This window comes from Dipodomys merriami, unplaced genomic scaffold (genome assembly GCF_024711535.1).
Source record: "Dipodomys merriami isolate MVZ:Mamm:240054 unplaced genomic scaffold, mDipMer1.0.p SCAF_1, whole genome shotgun sequence".
NCBI lineage: Eukaryota > Metazoa > Chordata > Mammalia > Rodentia > Heteromyidae > Dipodomys > Dipodomys merriami.
Window position 1 is genome coordinate 69,023,898 of NW_027202270.1, and position 22,091 is coordinate 69,045,988.

General features: G+C 34.4%; 1 protein-coding gene and 1 long non-coding RNA gene across 2 annotated transcripts in view; one reads left to right on the forward strand and one right to left on the reverse strand.

Annotated features, from left to right (window-relative positions):
* Arhgap15 (Rho GTPase activating protein 15) overlaps window positions 1-22,091 on the reverse strand; it is a 644,233-nt gene that overhangs the window by 323,886 nt on the left and 298,256 nt on the right. The window contains exons 7-8 of the mRNA XM_070023631.1: window positions 3,064-3,162; window positions 1,850-1,979 (exon numbers count right to left, since the gene is read on the reverse strand). Of these exons, the coding sequence (XP_069879732.1) occupies window positions 1,850-1,979; window positions 3,064-3,162 (229 nt within the window). The remainder of the gene's footprint in view (window positions 1-1,849; window positions 1,980-3,063; window positions 3,163-22,091) is intronic.
* Window positions 1,895-20,537, forward strand: LOC138828055 (uncharacterized). Its single transcript, XR_011372208.1, has 3 exons — window positions 1,895-1,981; window positions 3,090-3,192; window positions 20,277-20,537. It is a non-coding gene; the product is annotated as an uncharacterized lncRNA (long non-coding RNA).

Here is a 22,091-nt window from a genome sequence, read left to right on the forward strand (position 1 = left end):
AAAAGAATCAAGACTATCACCTGCTAGTTGCTCCTTACTTTGTTCTGATGTAGTTCACAAGAATACTCTGGTTTCCATTTTCTCCTAGGAAGGTACTAGAGAAGATTCCAGATGCTCATATTTAGACTTTTGTAGCTATGAATCCTGTATACAATTCTGACTCTAGTGTTTGAAACATTTCTCCATGTCTTGTCTCAATTCTATGTCTCAATTTCCTCATGTAAATATTATTCAGTAATAATTCTGATTTCATAGGATTCATAGGAATATTAAATGAGTTAACATGAAATAAGAACTAATAACATATAACATGGGTGTACAAATTTCAAAGTAACAAATGAATATAAGACATTGTACAAGTAGGAATCTTTCAAAAAGATGTGGTAAAACATGTAACTTTTCATTTGTTTAATTGAGTTTAAGCTCTAAGTAAATAAATACTTGCATTTCCAGTGTAAAAATATGAGTTGTAAAGAAAAGCACAGTGTAACCTGTCCATAGATTATTTTTTCCTAAAACTTTTAAATTGGGTCCTGTGTCTTAAATGTATTTGAGAAGCCTAATGCTTCTCAAACACATTTTCACAAAACTCACTTTCTCCATAGCCCTAAGTTTTAGAAGCTTCTTAAGGTCATCTCAGAATGAACAATTGTATCTAAGATTCCATATTCACTGATAACTGTATCACCTGTCTCAAGTACTACAAAATGTTCATGCCATTAATCTTACATAGGATACATACTTACAATACATACTTACAATAGGATTCTGATCCTGAAATCTTAACTGTATTTATGTCTGACTCCATATGAAGCAAAAAGGTACGATAATGAGAAATTAAAGAAGATATTCTGAAATAATGCTAAAATGTGTCAATTTATAGAAAAGTATTTTTAGATGATTAGTTTCAACAAATGCACTATTCATGTATTCCATATTGGTGTTCTTAAACCTCAACACAGTGCATCTGGTTACCTAAATCTGTAACTGGTAATTGCTGGAAACTATAGCACCGATCTTAGAATAATGGCTTAATTTCAAAAAGTTGCATCTACTGTAAATTCTGATGCAATTTCTGCACCTGTGGCTTCTAATAATTTATCTCTGGAAGATACATGATCACTTATACATAGATTCCTTCATTCTCCTCATATATGTGTGAGTGCTTACTTGAATGTAGGTGTATACATATGTAGCTTTTCCTAATGAACAAATATATGGTTATGCATTATGTATAATTATCTAATGTGTTTATTTATATACATATACATGTATTTATATCCATTTAGCATCTCTTTTCAATTTTTAAGACTTTTGAAAATTGGTTTAAACTGATTGATCTACATTCTTTTTAATTCAAATTTGGTTGTTTTACAGTAGTAGAACTAGATATGACCTTGGAAAACTTCAACTTCACATCTCACATTTTCTATAACCCCTCAAATGTGTTATATCTTTTTGATAGTCTCAATGTGTGGAAAGTACCATAGACTATTGAGTTAGTTGGGACAACTGCTATGGTCACTCATATTGGAGAGGCTTGCCATTTCCCACTCTCAATATCAACCACCATGTTTAACTCCTTGCCTATTACTCTGAGATTCAGAGAATTTTCTTGTAAGCAGAGTCCATGACCTTGGAACAATTATTTTCTCAAACAGCATTACCAGCAACAATGCAAGCAAAGTGCCCAGACTGCCCTCCAGTGCACAAATCCCTGCACAGGAAATGGCTACGAATCTTCTATGAATAGTCTAACTTTGGCTTAAATCTCATTTCAATGCATTTATATTTTATAAACATTGCATTTAGATGGAGTTAAAAAAAGCAAGCCAAAGAAACTACTCACTTAAAGACTTTCGGTGCTCTGGTTTCTGTTCTTTGCTATCACCATCATAGTGACTTAGCAATTCAGTACTGGAAGATCTCTGGATTTTGAATAATTCCAGCTTTCTTAATGGATAACTTGGATCCTTTGGCTGTAAGTAACAAAGATTTAGAGTAGACAGTTTTAGTAGGAATAAAGTGTTTACTAACTACTTTTGAATCCTATTTTGATGTTTGAAATAAAATAATTACTTGGGGTAGGGACTCTATGCTAAGTTCCATGCTCGGATTTAACACAAGATCTTATATGCAATATGGTACTAACAAAATGATGTGCTTTATTCCAAGTAACTCTACAAGAATTAACTTTGTTACTCATCATAGGGATCCTTTGGTATATGTAATATTATTATTGCTGAAAACTGAAGCTGAAAGGGAAAAGTACTTTTTCCAAGGCCACGCAGATAGCAAATGATAGAATGAGTATTCAGACACAGGAAGGCTGGCCCCGGCATCTACACAGAAAGAAAACAATCTGTGTGCTTGTTGTCTAATTGACGAAAAGGAAAATTAATTAATTTTATTTTTTTAAACTTTGGTCCTAAATTAATATAGTGGAAGACTTTAACTAAATATCAGAAAGTGGCACAGAAGATGTATTTTCCTGTTATTTTTCCTGTATTTCCCGGGAATGTTTTCCCTAGATTTTACAAATATTAGTGGGCTAAAATTAGAATCAGTACATAATAAGTAGTTTTAAATAATTTGACTTAAAAACATCCTGCAAAAGTTCAAGATATGTAATTTTTATGAGATGTGTAATCTAGCATAGCTGGAGGAATAATAAAAATCAATACTGAAGATTATTATTTAACAGTGTTATCACAAGGAGTACGGTCTTAAATATACTGATATTTATTTTCAAGACTATGTATTAGAAGATTGTAGAAACTGAAAATGTGAAAATCCAGTAGCTATCAAGCACTTCTATGCTCTTTATATCCTTCAGAAGATAAATATCTGAATGAATACAGAGAAAAATAGAAATGCACTTTTGAACAAGAGAAATGAACTGGCATTTGCTCTCACAAGTCTTGCTTGCAGGAGAGGTTTCTAGCAAACTTTAAACTTAAAAGCATCTCAGTCAATAGACTGGTTTGTGCTACATGCCTGAACAATAAGATTTAAATGACTACATTTTAATTAATAATGCTAACAGCCAAAATAAATACATACCAATCTGTCAATTGCATTTTTGATAGCATGGAACCAATCCAATATAATGAAGTCAATATCTGACTGTAGAAGGAATTCATTTCCTGATGCCGTTGTGATCTGAAAACAAAAGAAAACAAAAATTGACAGGTAAGCAAACCATGTGAGAGAAATTAAAAAGAAATCTTTTTTCAAAAACACAGTTTGAAATACACTAAAATATTTTCTTGTACTCTAGCAATTGTCTTTCTGGGAACTGAGAGACTAGAATCATATAAACTGTTTTTTAATGTCAAAATAAATACCTTATTGTTTTAATAATAAAATGATTAACTCAAAGTAAAGCTAACTCAAGGAGGAAAAAAGACAGCAAGTTATAGAGTCATGAGACAGTACTTAAGTTGGAAGCTGCAGAAAAATGTATCAAGTGTGTCAGAATTTATTCTTTTGCCTTATACTTTGGCCTTTTTTCTGTTTGTCATTTTAAAATCTAATAGTATCTCTATATTTTATTTCCTTTTATGGAGGCTCTAAAACAGATTATTTACCAAAGAAACTAGTGCAGACTTTTCCTAAAGGTCATTCAGATGAATAACATTTGGCTGGTTCTACTTTCCTATCATAAAGATCTATAGGAAAGTAATAAAGGATCCATTTACCCACAAAGGAAAAGTATTAGAATAAAAGTTCATTTGCATATTTGAACTTCTCTTAGATAGTATTTATCAAATGAACATCCAGTTTTTAAACTCACAGTGCTGTTAAGTATTTGGCAAGGCTTCACATGTAACTATACATTTTTCATTGCAGTAATTTTTTTTTTCTCTTTAGAATTGTGAGAAGAGCAAGGCTCTTGATTTCACACATAAAGGGCTTCTTAGAGGAGAATTTGATTACAGTGGGTGTGGGCATACATTTGTATGCAGCCATCAATCTGAAGATTTTTCCCTTTATATTAGTGATTTTTGTTTGCAATAGACGGTGATTATTTCCCAACTATTGTCAAGCAAAGCTCCAGAGGTTTAGGGGACAGGAATTTCAAAATACTCAACCAGAGGCCAGGCCCTCTCTCAGCCTACTTGCTCTAAATAGGAGGTGAATGCTGAAAGGTGGAACTGGTTCAGAAAACCACAAATCATACTTCAGGCTGTCTTCATAATTAAAGTGACAATTATTACCCCAAATGGATCACTCTGATGATTCTTATGTAAACAGTGATCTTGGGGTTTGTAAGAAATCTTTAATGACACATGTGCACATATATGCATTTTTCAAGAGAATTTGGTAGAAATGCAACAGCCTTCACTACTGAAAATCAGCCATTCTTGAATTAAACTGTTTCCAATATTGTTTGTTCCCTTCTACAGCAAGGAGAATTTTCCAAAGTAAATGTAATTATAAGAAGTGAAAATTAATCCTAGCTACTCAGGAGGCTGAGATCTGAGGATCACGGTTCAAAGTCAGCCTGAGCAGAAAAGTCCGTGAGACTATTATGTCCAATAAACTACTCAAAAAACTGTAAGTGGTACTGTGGCTCAGGTGGTAGAGTGCCAGCTTTGAGCTGAAGAGATGAGGGACAGTGCCCAGGTCCAGAGTTCAAGCCCCATGACCGAAAAAAAAAAGTGAAAAATTAGAAAATAATAGGATTTAATTGACTCACTAGAACTTGAATGTCTGGGGTTATGAGGGAAGTCATTTTTCCTATTCCTTATTTTTTCTAAAAATAAATACATGTAAGATGTGGAATGGCTCAAAATAGTTCTGTTTCTTGTATCCAGTAAGAGACAGCTAAGCTGATGTTTGCCTAATTATCTGAACACCACTGTCATGTTCTTTACTTCAACAAAATCCCAAATATTTACTTCCTAAAGTGTTGCCTCAGAAAGAGAAATCTAAAACTACAAGGTCATCTCTAATGAACACAGGGAACTAGTAATGTCCTTGACCTCTAACTTCAGCCCATATTTAAATATTTTGATTAAGAACATGTTATATAATGCCACAATTTGTTATTATACATGAAAAGAAGTGAATTAGCCCAAGTACAAAGCATAACCTAATATGATATTTCTCTGCCAGTATAAATAAACCATTATTAAAATTATAAAAAAGGAACAACATTTTAAAAGTACAAGGAACAAACATAATTAGATTTACTGTAATCTGAGGCTAGGAAACAGCCAACATAGTTCAGATTTTGGCCGGGTAAATTCAAACAGTGATAAAATAAAAGTACTTTAGTACTGGATTTGGATTTTTGGTGCATCCTATGCAATGTAAAGGGAATCTTTTAATGCTAGCACAATCAAAATGAAAACGTATTTTAAAAGTTTTGATGTCCAAATATTTTACTGCATTAAACATACATTGTCAGTGATTTGCAAATTCATTTTGGGAAGCTAGGACAGGGGGCTACATGAGTGCAATTCATTTGTATTGTACTATCAGACATCCAGCTCACATCCTTTCCTCTGTCTTCCCACTAATCTTTTGAGTTCCTAGGCAGCCTGGAGAAGTCTGCTACTGCTCTCTACAGTTTAAATGCATCCACTTCTTAATTACAGCCAGTAATTGACTTTGTTCTGCTCCATTCAAGTCATTCACAGCAAAGTAGTCTCAACATCTTTGACTGTTAAAGTCAGGTTTCTCCATTCACTTTTTAAAACATTGCCTCTTTAGGATTTCTGATAAGTGATTTGTTGAATCATATTTGCACTTTGAACAATCGAATTTTCAACACTCTCAGGGGGAAAAGACATCAGTAAAACATGTTAGCTTTGACTGAAACTTTTGATTGATCCACACATGATGCCAATCTAAACTGATGAACAACCAGTAAAAGGCACAAAGGATTTGATAGGAAGCCATGTTAATGTATTCTTTTTATATCATGTTTTGCCTGTGTGTCTGATGCTAGGGTAAGGTAATAATGGAAGAACTTACCAAAAATGTGACAAGTTTATGTGAGCTTCTGGCCTTCATTTGCTTAGAAGCATACTCTAGACAAATGTCTAACTAAGTCTCTCATTCCATTAGGTTATATGAAGAAATATATCAGGCATTAAGTTAGTGCTGTTAATAATAATAAATAAGCCTGGTGCTGAGAGTTCACATCTGAAATCCTAGCTACTCAGAAGGCTGAGATCTGAGAATCATAGTTCAAAGCCAGCCTGGTCAGAAAAGTCAGTGAGACACTTATCTCCAATAAACCACCAGGAAACAGGAAGTGTCACTGTGGCCCAAGTGGTGGAGCCTAGCCTTATGCTGAAGAGCTGAGGGACAGCCCCCAGGCCCAGAGTTGAAGCCCTACAAATGACAGAGAGAGAGCTAGAGAGATTTAAGGATTTTCCTTATTTTCAAGATCTTGATTAAATTGAGTATAGTTATGCTAATTGAAAGCATCATAAAATACTTTTTTTTTCTGGTACTTGGGATTGAACTCAAATCCAGGAATTGTCCTTAACTTCTTCCTCAAGGCAGTACTCTACAATTGAGCCACAACTCCACTGTTGGCTTTTGGGTGATTAACTGGAGACAAGAGTCTCAAAAACTTTCCTGCCCAGGCTATCTCCAAACCATGATCTTCAGATCTCAACCTGGTAGGTAGTATTACTGACTTGAGCCATGAGTGCCCAACTCAAAAGACTTTTAAAGAGTAAGGCTTCTATGTTTAAATATTATCTTTGTCAATATTTTTAACTGTCATTTTTGTGAACTATGTCAGTAAGATTTTGTGGTGATAGATTTTAATTTGAATAAGAAATTAATATGTAAAGTGGGATTTATGCTCTTAAATTTTCTATTGTTTTATTTATTAGAATATAGAAAATCCTTCAAGCCTTTTTTCTCATTGTAGAAATGATAAGGACTTATGGAGACTGGGGGAGAATCAAGTTAAAACTATTTATCATTAAACAGAGTTTGTAAACATTGAATATATTTTATTAGTTATTGCTAGTCATTTATAAATAATGATCAAAAGCATATAATAAGATGCCTGGACAAATGTATGCTATAGATAGATGCCTCATCATTAAACTATGGTTAATTTTTTAATTTCAATTAATTTTTGTTTTTTTTTTTTGCCAGTTGACTTCAAATACATATGAGAAAATTACCATAAATGTAAGAGATAACACGTGACAGTATGCTTTCTTTTCTTGATGACCAGCTTCCAGTTGCAGAATAAATCCAATAAATATTTTCATCTTTACAAGACTGAGATAACGTGTTTGTGATTGAACATCTCCCTAATCATCAACAAGGACAAATGAAGCATCCTATAAATACAGGGCACATGGCTAGAAGCTAGGGCTATACACCCCCACCCTTAAAATCTCACAATCTGTGTGTATAAATAGGACATATGCATAGAAAGATAAATAAGAATAGAAAAACACTTACAGTGAGTCCCAAAGTAAATGGGAAAAGAATGCTCATGTAAAGATTTCAAAATAGGAAGTAATCACTGCAGTCACATTTACATCATGGAATTATGCATAAACTGTTGGTCATGATATATCATTCTTTAAAGGTTGATTGTATCAGAATTTAGGATATTGTGGGTATGAATACCACCACTTGGTATGCAAAGTGTTATCAGCTTTAATGATCTCAAAGCACATAATAAACATTCTCCAAATGCAGTTTCCCACCACTATCATAAGGTAATTTTGCAAATGAGGAAAATGAGAATGTCATTCTATCAAATTGGCATCATTTTAAATGATAGAATTAAGAGATTACAAAGATCTTCATTTCAAGTTCACTAGTTTTCAGCAAATAGACAACTTTGACAACAAATAGTCAAAGGCTGGGAGTGTTTGTAGGAAAAGGGGCATAAAAACTTCACTTCAGTTGTGAAATTTGGAATACTGATTTTAGAGAGTTGTTCATTTCTTTTACGCTATGCTAAAGACAGCACAATTTTTAAATATCACCCAGCATTCCTATTCTGATGATCCAATTTTATTTCCTTTTCTGTTTTTCTTCTTAACACAGTCACGTTTTTTGTTACATACATATCTATGCATATGTGTATAGATAAACCATATGTGTGTGTATCTGAATAAAAGCATTCAAAACATTTCTCAAATCTTGAAAAAGATTTAAACAATCCCACATTTGAGCAAGTCTCTTTAACACTGCTCAAATCCAATCTTTGAGTAGGAATTTAAAGAATTATTCTTCCTTGCAAAAGCTGAAACCATGTATAGAAAGTATGCAATAAAACACATCTAATCTCCAAATGTCCCTAAACTACATTAAATAATGTAGCTTAATTGGTCCTAAAATAAGTAGATAAGAGAAAGGAATTTAATTAAATTTGTATTTGGAGATTTTTTGGGGGGACATCATGATATCATTGTATTTGTATTAAATTAAGTAGATAGAAAAGTTGTGTCAAAATACACTGATTTGAAATGAATATGAATTATTTTGCAATATTAATTTTGTGATAACTTTATTTAGTAATCACAACATAAAGTATAGATGTATATTTTGGCATATCATAGTAAGATATCAAGCCCTAAAATTCAAGCAATAATGCTTGAATAAAAAGCCAGCTTCACATTTTTCTCATATTACATCACACTCTGCATTTGATATAGCTGATCAAATGAATGTTGTTGTGGTTATACTAACAGTTAAATTACTTGGTCTCAAAGGTGTTTATGACCACCAAAGGAATTACATTATCAGGCTGCATGTCTGTCTCAAATTATAGTCTGCTTGGGTAACTTGTAAGAGTTTTTAGCCTGTAAGAGCAATGTTAACATAAAACTAATGGTAAACTATCGCCTTGATGCAAAAGGTCTTCAATTTATCTTTCCAAAAATGTTACTTGTTAAAACATTTTTGTGGGAAAGTATCTGCCTTGTTTTCCCAAAGTTGCTAGATGTTAAGTAAATATATGCTGATCATTAAAAAAAAAGTTGCTTTGGTAACTAACTTTCTTATTAAAATGCATTTGTAATCCCCATCTGTCATGAAAGTTTTGAAAAGTTTGTTTCCCTTGGATAGCAGTGTTATCCAGGGTTACCGTAGCAAACAATGATAGCAGTCTTCAGAAGTTGTGTGAGGAACTAGCCACTAGGGATCCATTTTTGTTTTAATTGGCACACACAAACACTTTCCTGGCCTGTCAAGAAGATCAAGCTAATATGCATGGAGGGTGTTATATTCTCAGCTTTGGGGAGCAGTAAAGCTCCCTTTATTTAAGTAATTTAAATGATAGACTACAAAAACTTTGCAAGTCAGAAAAATGTTTTATACTTTCTAAGGGAATATTTGTTTTAAGCAACGGAAAATGTTCTACATATCTAAAGATGTTCAACCTTATGTTATAATTACCCTGTTTCTTCTGACTCTGTGAAATGTTCCTAAATCTACATGCTACTAAATAAGCCAGGCCACCACTGGCTCCTGCCTTTCCAAGACTCCCTCTGTGTTAACAAATGTGTGCTCATTAGTTTCCAGATGTTTATTGGATATGTTTTTAATGTGCTTGTGTTGATTGATCTGCATGTACCTTTATTGGAACTCTCAGTCATGTCATCATATCAACCTGCCTGTGTAAGCAATTTTTTATTTAATGGAAAGTAAACAAATGTTGAGCTACATACACGACAGATCCCAAGAGCATTCTGAAATATAAGATTTAAGACCAACTTTTCAAGAAACAATGCTTTTTAATTGAAATTGAGCTGTACTTTGACACTCAGATAATTTGGTCCCTGCATTTTTATATCAGAGATTTGTCCTGAATAATACAATTGGCCCTCCATGTCTGCATTTGTATGTTCTACTTTTCTGTTTACTAACAAAAAAGATCTGAACTTCAAATTTGTTTCACACAAGCAAACAAGAACTCATATTCATTCTTTTATCGGTGCTAAAATAAGAGAAACAGTCTTGTCAATATTCATGAAAGAATGCCTTCCAAGTAATTAGTAGATAGTTTAGCAGGTTCCACAGTTTTACAGTCAGCTACACTGAAACTTTTGCCTCTGGTGCTCATATGACAAACAACTGAAAAAGTGACTAATAGGAGTAGCTCGTTTATAAATATATCAGCGTAGAGTTGTATAATTTTTGTGGTTAGTTTTTAAACTTGGGAAAAATACTTGTTGCTATCTAAACAGATTATCCTAAAACTTTTATCCACTGGAACTCACCAATAAGCCACTATTACCAACCAAGAATAGGCTTCTAGCTTGGTCTATATTCACTCTGCTCAATTACTCATCTCACAGGATATTTGGGCATCTGGCTGCTTCCATCATTTTCCAACTAGAATGGTTTTATTATTATTCAAATAAGGATTAATTGAAAGGTTTTTCTTTTTAAATTAAAAATTGTATCATAAACACAAATTTGCCCAGGATATATATATCAAATTGCTGTTTCTCCTTGCATACCTTTCCGGTCTGTGTTTATATTTTAATGGAAATATCTTGTATACACTTAGGAACATTTTTATTCCTATAATTATTTAAAGTCCACTCATCTCCCATGTGGATTTGGTTGCAATATTCCTTGCTTTCTTCACCACCTTGTCCTTCGGTTCCCCTCTAATCCATACTTCACTAGCGGCCAAAATGATCTCTGTGAGATTTGGACCTGTTCATCCATCCCTCTGCTCGGTATCAGCTGTTTCAGTACAGGGTAACCTCTTTCACTGAGCCTCCCAGACCCCGTGTGTTCTGGAACTTATTTATTTTGCAGTTCCCCGGCTCCGTGTTTCCCTTGGCATTTCTAGGAAACAGTCACACAAAACCCTCTTTGTTTCCTAGCTGTCTTATACTAATTTTTAAAAATTTTATTTCATTGTAAAGATGCTGTACAAAGGGGTTACAATTACATGAGTAAGGCAATGAGTACATTATTTGCCAATCATGGTTACCCCTTCCCTTGTTGTTGTCCCATTATCCCTTCTCTCCCCCATCTCCCATACTCCTCCCCACTCTACCCTACCCCTCTGCCCGAAGTTGTACACTAATTTTTATCTCTTCCTTTAGAGCAGGTGATTCTTGCAACCAATAGTAGTAATGTTACTACTAATTTTATTCAGAAGCACTAGCTAATTTTAAGATACCATGACATAAGCAAAATAAAGTACTTTTATCACTGGTTTATTATTCACATAAGTTTTCTACTAACAAGTGTTAAGGTTACATTATGAGAATAAAGGATGATGTCGTATAGAACTATAGTTATACTATTGTAATGTATTTGGCAATGATTTTGAGTATTTATAAAACATTCAAGAATTGTTCTATGTCTACTTACATTAATGAGAACACCTGTTAGCTTTAGTGCCATACAGACTTATTTGTATCAGTTTCAGGGTTTTGCATACTTTACATCACTTTTTGAAACAATTAGGTGCTTTATAGAGGAATATAGTTGAGGGGGAAACAGCAGCTTGAATGCTTCTGGCTCAAGACAATTCACTCCAAGTTTCAGTGAAAAACAAAAATCTGCTGAATTACAATACAGCCACTTTGAAGCAAATGTAGGTGTATTTTAGATTTTCTTCATACAGAGAACAGAAGATAGATATAGAAAACTATGTTTTAATATTCAAGTAAAGTTATAGCCAACTGAAACAGTCTCCTGACATAGATGGCAACAAATAAGGAATGGCTACATCACTAGAGAATTAGTTTAATGTGACTTCAGGTACCTACTACCAAAATTTTGTCTCTTTCCTGGCCTCAGAAAGGTGGAGAACTCCAGTAGGTAAAGAAACAGAGTTAAACACTTATGGCTATATATCCATGGTAACCATTCTTAAAAGAAGCTACTGAGTCTGTTTTATTCCTTTGTCTAAGAAAATAGTTACTACATCTGAAGGTTCTCCTCTATTGATAATTCTATCTGAGCACTCCACATAGAATGTTAAAGCTTCTGTGATTTAAAGATTTTAAATATTTTCAGTTATTAGAGAGAGCACTTGTGCAAATCTGTGGGCTCATAGCCTCTGCTATTATCATTATATTTGAAAGGCACAATATTTGCATCAAAACAACTCAGTTGGTAATACATTCTAAAAATAAATCTGCATTTATGATAGGAATAAAAGTATGATTTATAACTATTTTCTCATATATGAACAGTGAACCCCTCTGCTGAGAAAGTAGATATAGATTAGCCAAAGCACACATACACTTTTCCCACAGGACTAATGTGACTTTTTTCTGGGAAATGAGGAAAGAGGGAAGGCCTATGAAGTGTGTGGAGATCACAAGAAAGAATGCCATATACTTTCTTTTCTGCTATCTAGCTGTGTGGCCTGCATAGAGAAACACATGTGAGGTAGGGATTTGGGGATTAAATGCTGAATATTTTAGTATAGCTTGCAAACAACATAATTTAGGAAATGACAGTAAATTTTACTTTTGATTTCTAGTAATTTTGAGGCTGTATTTAATTCAGGGCATAATGACCTCGTTTTTGTTTTTGTTTTACTATTATTAAACAGCATCATCATTTATTAAGGATGATAGACTAATAATCTTTTAACTAGGAAGCTCATGAGTGAGGAGATCTTCCTCTCTTTTTATTAATTATAGACTTAAATAAATTAAAAATATTAATTTTTGTTGAAAATACACAAAAAATATGACTATGCATATAGAAGAAAGTTTGTCTTCTGAAAGTGGCTATCTTTGAAACAAATAGGAAAAAGTATTTAACATTTCTGAAACTATAGCTTTGTGGTTTATATAATATAGAGAGAGATGTAAATAACATAGTACTATAAAAAGGAAATAAAGATGCAGCGACAAAGAGAGAGAGAGTATTTAATGGAAAAAACCCCTGTGAATATATAATAAACAATGACATCTGTCAAATGAGCAATAGGCCACCCAACTGATAATGGAATACATTCTACACTAAAGGTAGGCCAAAACAATTAACACTCCTTACTTTTCAAGACCAAATAATACTGTGTTGGGAATAGTTCCCTCCCTCTCTCCCTCTCTCCCTCCCTCCCTCCCTTCTTTCCTTCCTCCCTTCCTTCCTTCCTTCCTTCCTTCCTTCCTTCCTTCCTTCCTTCCTTCCTTCCTTCCTTCCTTCCTTCCTTCCTTCCTTCCTTTCTCCTTCTCTCCCTTCCTCCCTCCTTCCCTCCCTTCTTCTTTTGGTTCCATCCCTGGAGTTGGGACTCAGAGCCTGGGCTCTGTTCTTTAGCTTTTGGGCTCAAGGCTAATACTCTGCCCTTAGCAGCAGCTCTATTTCCAGAATTTTGGTGGTTAATTTTAGATAAAATTGTCACAGCTTTTTTATCCAGATGGCTTTGAATCAGGATGTTCAGATCTCAGTCTCCGGAGTAGCTAGGAAAACAGAAGTGCGCCACTGAGGCACTCAGTGGAAGACTACCTTTTAAAAGTGATAGAGTTTGAAGAGCTGAGGGACAGCACCCAGGCCCAGAGTTCAAGCCCCACAGCCGCCAAAAAATAAAAAATAAAAGTGATAGAGTTAAGTCAGAAGTAGATTTATGGCTCAAGTGGTGAGCATAATCCTAGATCAATAAAGCTAAGGGACAGCATCCACTCTCTGAATTCAAATAAGTCCCAATATTAGCATGCACATGTACATGCACACACACACACACACACACACACACACACACACACACACACACAAAGTAGTAGACTTTAAAGTTGTTGGTCATATCATTAGTTGGGTGATTATGTCATTTATTGTACAAATTGTGCTGATTTTAAGATATGACAATATTAATAATTGTATTAGGTCTGTTTTGCATATATAGATCACTAATTATCACATACACTCAAAAGTACTTTGACAATCACCCATAAAACAAATGCAATCAAAACTGCCTTGAGATTCTACCTCACCCCAGTTAGAATGGCTATAATCAAGAAATCAAATAACAACAGATGCTGGAGGGGATGTGGACAGAAGGGAACCCTACTGCATTGTTGGTGGGAGTGTAAACTTGTTCAACCACTCTGGAAAGCAGAAAGCAGTATAGAGATTCCTCAAAAGACTCCACATAGAGCTCCCCAGCAATGCTACTTCTGGGCATTTACCCAAATGATCACAAACAAAGCCATACTAAAGCTACCAGCTCAACTATGTTTATTGCAGCATTATTTACCATAGTTAAGATATGGAACCAACCCAGATGACCCTCAGTAGATGAATAGATCAAGAAAATGTGATCTATCTATCTATCTATCTATCTATCTATCTATCTATCTATCTATCTATCTATCTAAATGGAATTCTATGCCTCCATCAGAAAGAATGACACCACCTCATTGTTAGACTTGGAAAAAATACTAAATGAAGTAAGCCAGACCCAAAGAAACAGAGGTCCCATGGTTTCCCTTATTTGTATAATCTTTTTGTATAATCTAGTATATATATGTATGATTTATATAGTATTATATATATTGTTTCCCTTATTTGTGTAGTCTAGTATAATCTTACAAGACAAGTAGAAATGGTCAAAAGCTATGTACATATGACCATATAAGATGGTGCTAAGTGAAATGAACCCCAGATAGAGACACAAGATGTTTTATCTTTGTTGCAGTTATTTTTAATGTACTTATAATGTACTATGTGATTTCTTTTGTTTCTTTAGTATGTTCTTCCCCCATGGTATAACTCCTGTTGTCATTGTATTTGATTCCTGCATCTTGTATGTACATTTTTCTGATTTGGAGTGGGGAAGGGAAATAACAAAATACTGAAACAAGAATACACGCTGACTGATTGCAACAATGAAATGTACAAGACAGTATGTTAAAAATGAACTTTACAACCTGAGGGTTGGGGAGGAGTTGAGGAGGTGGGGAGGGAAGGGTTGGCTGGGGAAAAACAAAGGAGGGAGTAACAAGGCTCAAGAGGAAATGTACTCATTACCTTACTCATGTAACTGTAAACTCTCTTAGAGTATCTTTACAATAAAAATATAATAAAAATAATGAAAGTTTAAAGAAGTTGGTTACATTGCTCAAATGGTAGAACACCTGCCTAGCAAGCATAAGGCTCTTAGTTCAAACCATGGTACTACCATAAATAAATAAATAGGTAACTTTAAAATATTGTTGGGAATGTTGTTATAATTATTTGATTGATTGTCTCATTGTCACATAGACTGTTCACACTTGTCTTAATTCAAACAATTGTCAAGCATCATCTGTTCAACAAAGGCTTTTAAAATCTCTTAAGAGCAACCAAATTATTGTTTTTTAGTAGTTTGTAATTAGCCCCTCATATTGTATCTCACTATTGTATCTGTCTAGATGCTTGCCAAACACTTAACAATTTAAGCTCTCTGAGTGCAAATACTGTATTTCCCTATGTTATTTTGAGTACCTGGAATAACACTGACTTTCAACTTAACAGGCTAGAACAAATGATAACTTGCTTAGTTTAGAATAATACTATAGATCTGGTATCCAAACAAGAAAAGGTCCTGAAACTAACAAGTCAGTTTTATCTGAACTGTTAAACAAGAATACAATGGTTGGTCTTTGAGCAAATTTATCAGTAAGGTCTCATCACCTTATCAGAGAAAGGGAGAGACTGCTCTCTACAGAATACTGTATTGCAACTTTCTTAACTGTCTACATAGGGCTCTCTTCTGCAGATGTGCCAGCACAGCTATAGGAAAAGCCGAAAAGTCACTTCTAATGGAAGATGCTTCTTCCAGCTCTCCAGGGCTTTCTAAGGCTCTTTCTGTTTCTGTGTATTTTCTTCTCCCCTTTCTGCAAAGCTCAGGTAATTGGTTTCACCGCCTTCTCTGCCAAGTTTTTAAGGTGTTTCACATTTGAACTATGACTTTTTTGTATGTTTTTTTGAGACGTTTTTATTGTACAGAGGGGTTACAATTACATGAGTAAGGTAGTGAGTATATTTTTGTACTCCAAAATGACTTTATACAATCTAAGACTCTGAGTGCTTCAAAAGCATCTCATTATCAAGTATTTTTTCTTAGCAAATCTCAGTGTTGTAACTGGTTTCTTGGTTTGTGATAACCTACTTTAGTGGTTTCTCTAATGCAATGTACAACATCCTTTTCAGACACAAAGATGTTGCAGATTATCACTGTCCTACCCTTACAATTCTTTAAACTCACATATCATCTAAATTATAACACATGCTATCAAAGAACAACCCACACTTGCACTCAAGGCAACATGGTTATGAGAATATTTGAAAATTGAGATATACCAACATATTCAGCAACTCTTCAAATAGATTCTCATAAGATTTTTTGTTATCTTTGGTTGGAGTAACATAAACTAACTCAAGATGCCTAGACTTTAGTCTATTACCTTACTTTTAGGGTTCTGGATTCTGTCAAGCAGACACACCTTCTTACTAGCTCAAAGGGTTCCCTCATACCTTTTGAAAAGACATAGTTTTTTTTTGCTAAATCAAGAGGGCTTCATTATTATTTAATGAGATTATTCCTTGTGTCAAGTAATAGTCTTCATCCTTGGAAGAGTACTTAAAAATCACAAATACAGTGAGTTGTTGCTCTCTCAATTTCTGAGGCTCACTCTGGACCATGATAAATGCTACCCACTATTCTCTACATTCCTGAGGGGTAGAGATCTTTGAGAACATTATTCCATTGTGAAAACCAGTATGGAGTTTGTAATTGCTACCCTTGATGAATGGACTCAGTATTGGATCTACATTTTTACTGAGTTTCACCCACACCATTTTCTTTAAAAGTTTGAGATTTAATTAGATTAGCTTTATATGCAGCTTGTGAATTTACCTAAAAGCAGATGGAGGAGACACTAAGGGAAGAATTTATTCCAAAATTAAAGAAGCCACTACCCTCAAGGAATAATCTGGCTTTCAAATGTTTTTTGGCTTTGTTCCATGGTAAGAAATATATTTACATTCAACTAGCACATCTCTACCCCTTTTTATCTTTGTCTTTCTCCCCAATTTCTAGCTTTCAGAAATGTGTAGACTCTATCTATCTATCTATCTATCTATCTATCTATCTATCTATCTATCTATCTATCTATCTATCATCTGTCTGGCCATTATACATTTTTTATGTATATTATTCAGTATATAGATTGTATACATGTACATTTATGCATATATATTTGAAACAAAAAATTCATAAAATAAAACTTCCTTTTAGTAAATGCATACAGTCTGATATTTTCCATTCTGCTCCATTGTTACTTCAGCTGATTTTGTGACTATTAAAGGGTTTTAAATGGAATTTGACAAACACTAACATAGAAAGAAATATAAGATAAAGTATTCAAACATTGATCCTTTACATTTTCTCTGCCTCTCTTCGCTATTCTCTCTTTGGTTTATTAGCTCCTTCCAAATATTCCCCTATCTATTAAGAGTTGGATGTTTAAACCTATAGAACGGTTTCAGAATATGTGTCACATTTTTTACTATTAGACCCAGGTGATCAATACCCTGTGTGGGATTCTTCACTGATAAGTCATTTCCTGCCATTTGAAAGTAGAATTAGGATGTGGTTTTTTGGAATTTGGCTTAGACTCTGGGTTTTCTAAATATACCTTTAAAGCAAGGGTTTCTTTGTAAAAGAAAAAAAAAACAAAGACTTTGGATAATGTACTGTTTGGAATACATTTAAGATAGCTCACCATGATCTGAAGAGCAAAAAACCAAAGTTAAAAGCCTGGCAAACTATCAGAGGCGGAGATGGCAGCTATTTGTTTTTAAGTCTCTTGCATCGAAACAATGAGTGCACTCCACATTGCATCCTGCAGCACCATGATACAAGGTCTGGGAGTAGTTATTAGCATGTGGCTGTGTGATGGGAGGGAGAAAACTAAACATTTTAATAGTGTTATGGCCTCTCCTTCTCAAGTTCCCATTAATGCAAATACAACACATGTGGTTTAAGTCCCCAGAGCCTCATAGGACACAAATCACAGATGTGGAATAAACATTATCAGAGAACATGACTTCAGGGTCTTCTCTTTGCCATCAACAGATGCCCTTATGCTTCATGATGTCAGGCAGACATTGATAGTATATCTGGATCAAAATCACAGAAAATCAGGATCCTCTGAGGGCCCAGAATGGATGATTTTGGAGTAGATGCTAAAGACTTCCTGTAAACCTATGTCAGAAGCTTCAGTGATATCAAGGCTTTGCATGAACATTTGCCAGTATGGTAATTAAATTGAGTGAAATTTATCCAGCATGCATAAGGCTTACCAGAGATCTATGCTCTGTATGAAGTAGAGTGATCTTATACTCTAACCCAGACAGTATGATGGCAGAATGAGATGAAGCAGAACTAGACATATATGGATATCAGATATATAATAAAAATTTCCATTATCTTGATTCTTCTATGCCATTTTCCACAAGACCATATTGAAGAGCTGATGTGCTCCAAGATTTCCCTCTTTTTGTTTTCACCTCCCATTTCCCCTCTTCTTACCTTATGCCAATCTTATCGAAAATTCTCAGAGTAAGAATGAGTAAATGAGTGCATTGAGTGTCTTCTGAATATCCCTCCATAATAACTGCATTCTCAAACTGCCACCATATTTGAGAAACTTGAGTTATCTTCTTAGATATGGATGAACTGCATTTTCCCACCTTTCCCATAAGTGAGACTCAGTATCCATATGCTGACCTGAACTTAAAAGCTTATATTGGCAGTGTCATCAATTTCCATGTAGTGTGATTCAGGGAGGGTTAAGAAGCCCCTTTGGGTGACAAAGTATTTCCCTAAACCTACAGCCTAAGGTCTGAAATTTTAATTATGTTGTTATGCTTTTAGATAAAGACATTTAAGATAGGGAAATGGAAGGATATAATTTTTTTCTTTAATTATTTGTTTAGATAGTAATATTACTTTCCTTGAGAAAATATATTCAACCAACATGTTTCTAACTACAGATAGCTACATGAATGGTAAAAATTATACAAAATAATAAATATGAAAATAAAACATCTAATTACATTACTCAGATTAAGTCCTCTGAATATTTAATGTATTTCCTTGTAGACACCTAAATGCATATGCTATTTATTGTGTGTATGCATGCATGTGTATGTATAGTAATATCTAGGTCATACATAGCTCCAATCAGAATTGCAATATTTCATTTTAAGTATTGTATCATGAAGGCTTTTCCATGGAATTATTGTTTGGAAGCATCAGTTGAATGACTCCATAATTTCTAAGAAATTTACTGTAATATATTTGCTTTCCAATTTTTCCCTAATTTGTTCCCACAAATGAAGTTACACAAAATAAATACAAGTGTTTATCAAAAGTTTGATTTGTTTTTCCTACAAGAAATTCTTAGAAAGAAAATTGCCCAGTCAAATGATACAGTTTTGAAAGGCAATGAAATACATTACTATTTTCTAGAAAAATTTCACACAATGGTATCCTACCAAAATTGGAGAGTGAGAACATTTTATTTCCTATTTTCTCAAATGTATCATTATATTGTATAGTTCATAAATTTTATAGGAAATATTGGTGCTAGAGTCACATTTGTTTTATAATTAGCCATTTGTGTTTTCTTCTTAGAAGTCATTGCTACAATTCTTTTAAGTATTTAGCTTTATCAAGTTATTGAAGCTATGTAATGATAATAAAAAGTTGTTCTTAGAATGAAGACTAGTAAATTTATTAAAACTTGGAAGAGATAATTCTTATATGTATATTATCCCAGATTTTTAGTGACACAGTGAAATTATTAATATATAAACATTTTATTTTTATTTTATATTGTCATTTTTGTAGTTGACATTTTAATTTGTAGAAATGATATACACAAAATTAAATGGTTAATACATCTCCAGCATTTTTAATGCCTTTTTTTTATGCGTCCATCTTACATTATTGTTCAACTTTTTTTCTTAATTTGGCCAGTTGAGAGCATACTGTTTTAAATTACTTTCCCAGTTATTAAATTGTTATATAGCATCAATTATTGACTTAATTTTCCTCTTGCTACTTGTTTGGGATACTGATGCTTCCGTGTACATGTATATTTTTCTTTTGAGAAAAATTTGTGACCCTGTTCAACTTCCCTGGATTCATCCTAATTCAAACTTTCACTTTAAAAATTTTCCCTCTTTCTCACAGAGAATGTTTCTCCCTTATTACTCTTATTTTGAGGATTTTTAAAAAGTATCCATGTCTCTCTCATTGCAATTAAGTTTTTAATATTTATTTTCTTCTCTTAAACATCTCATAAAAGCTGGGCACCGGTGGCTTACACCTGTCTGGAGGCTGAGATATGAGGATCGCGGTTCAAAGCTGGCCCAGGCGGCAAAGTCTCTGAGAATCTTACCTCCAATAAACCACTAGAAAGCCGGAAGTGATGTTGTGGATCAAGTGTTAGAGCACTCACGTTGAGCTGAAGAGCCCACGGACAGCGTTTAAGCCCCAGTACCCCCCCACCCCCCCCCCCCCGCACCCCCCCACCCGCGGCTAACCACCTCCCCCCAAAAAAATCTCATCGGGATTTTGAATTTGGTAATAGTAAAATTTCTTCAGAAACAAAAATTGTCTCACTATTTTTTTATTGTGAAAATACTGTACAGAGGGGTTACAATTATATCGGCAAGATAATGAGTACATTTCTTATCAAGCATTGTAGCCTCCTCCTTTGTTTGCCTTTCCCATCCCTTCCCATCCTCCCCCGCCCCCGGCAACCCTTCCCCCCCCCCCACACCAAAGTTGTAAAGTTCAATTTCAACATACCATTTGTACGTCTCATTGTTGCAATGGGTCCACCCGTATCCCTATTTAAACGACTTGTTTTTTTCCCTTCCCCTCCACAAATTATAACATCAAATACAGCGAAAGCATGGGTTATACCGTGGGGGAGGGACATATAAAGCAACGAAGAAATAATCTTATAAATGTGTTAGAAACAATTGCATGAAAGAGAAAAAATTTGAATACATATCTTAGGGTTCATTTCCCTAACATCAACTTATCTGACTTTTCTGCTTGACTCAGACATATACTAGTTATTGCAAATAAGGGAAAGAATGGAACTTATGTTTCTTTGGGCCTGGCTTACTTCACTAAATATAATCTTTTCTAAGTCTTTCCATTTCCTAACAAATGGGGCAATGTCATTCTTTCTGATGGAAGCATAGAATTCCATTGTGTATATATACCACATTTTCTTGAATCCATTCATCTACTGAGGGGCATCTGGGTTGGTTCCATATCTTAGCTATGGTAAATAATGCTGCAATAAACATAGTCGTGCTGGTAGCTTTAGTGTGGTCTTGTTTGTGAACATTTGGGTAAATGCCCAAAAGTGGGATTGCTGGGTCATAGGGGAGCTCTATGTGGAGTCTTTTGAGGAACCTCCATACTACTTTCCAAAGTGGTTGAACAAGTTTACACTCCCACCAACAATGCAGTAAGGTTCCCTTCTGTCCGCATCCCCTCCAGCATCTGTTGTTATTAGAGTTCTTGATTATTGCCATTCTAACTGGGGTGAGGTGGTATCTCAATGTTGTTTTGATTTGCATTTCTTTTATGGCTAGAGAGGTTGAGCATTTCTTCATGTGTCTATTGGCCATCCTTCTTTCCTCTTCAGAGAAGTTTCTCTTTAAGTCTTTAGCCCACTTATTTATTGGGCAGTTGTTTCTTTGAAGATTTGTTGTTGGGGAATTTGAGTTTTTGAGTTCAAGGTATATTTTAGATATGAGACCCTTGTCTGTTGTATGGCTAGTGAAGATCTTCTCCCAATCCATGGGCTTTCTATTGATCTTGCTAGCTATGTCCTTTTCCATGCAGAAGCTCTGTAATTTCATGCAATCCCATTTGTCCTACCTTTCTTTGATTTGCTGTGTTTCTGGGTCTCTGTTAAGAAAATTTCGGCCTGTGCTAAGGAGACCTAGGATTTCTCCTATTCCATCCTGTAATGTTTTCAGAGTGTCTGCTTTGACTCCAAAGTCTGATCCATTTGGAGTTGATTCTGGTGCAGGGTGATAGAGAAGGATCTAGCTTTAGCTTTCCACAAGTAAACAATTTTGCCAGCACCATTTAC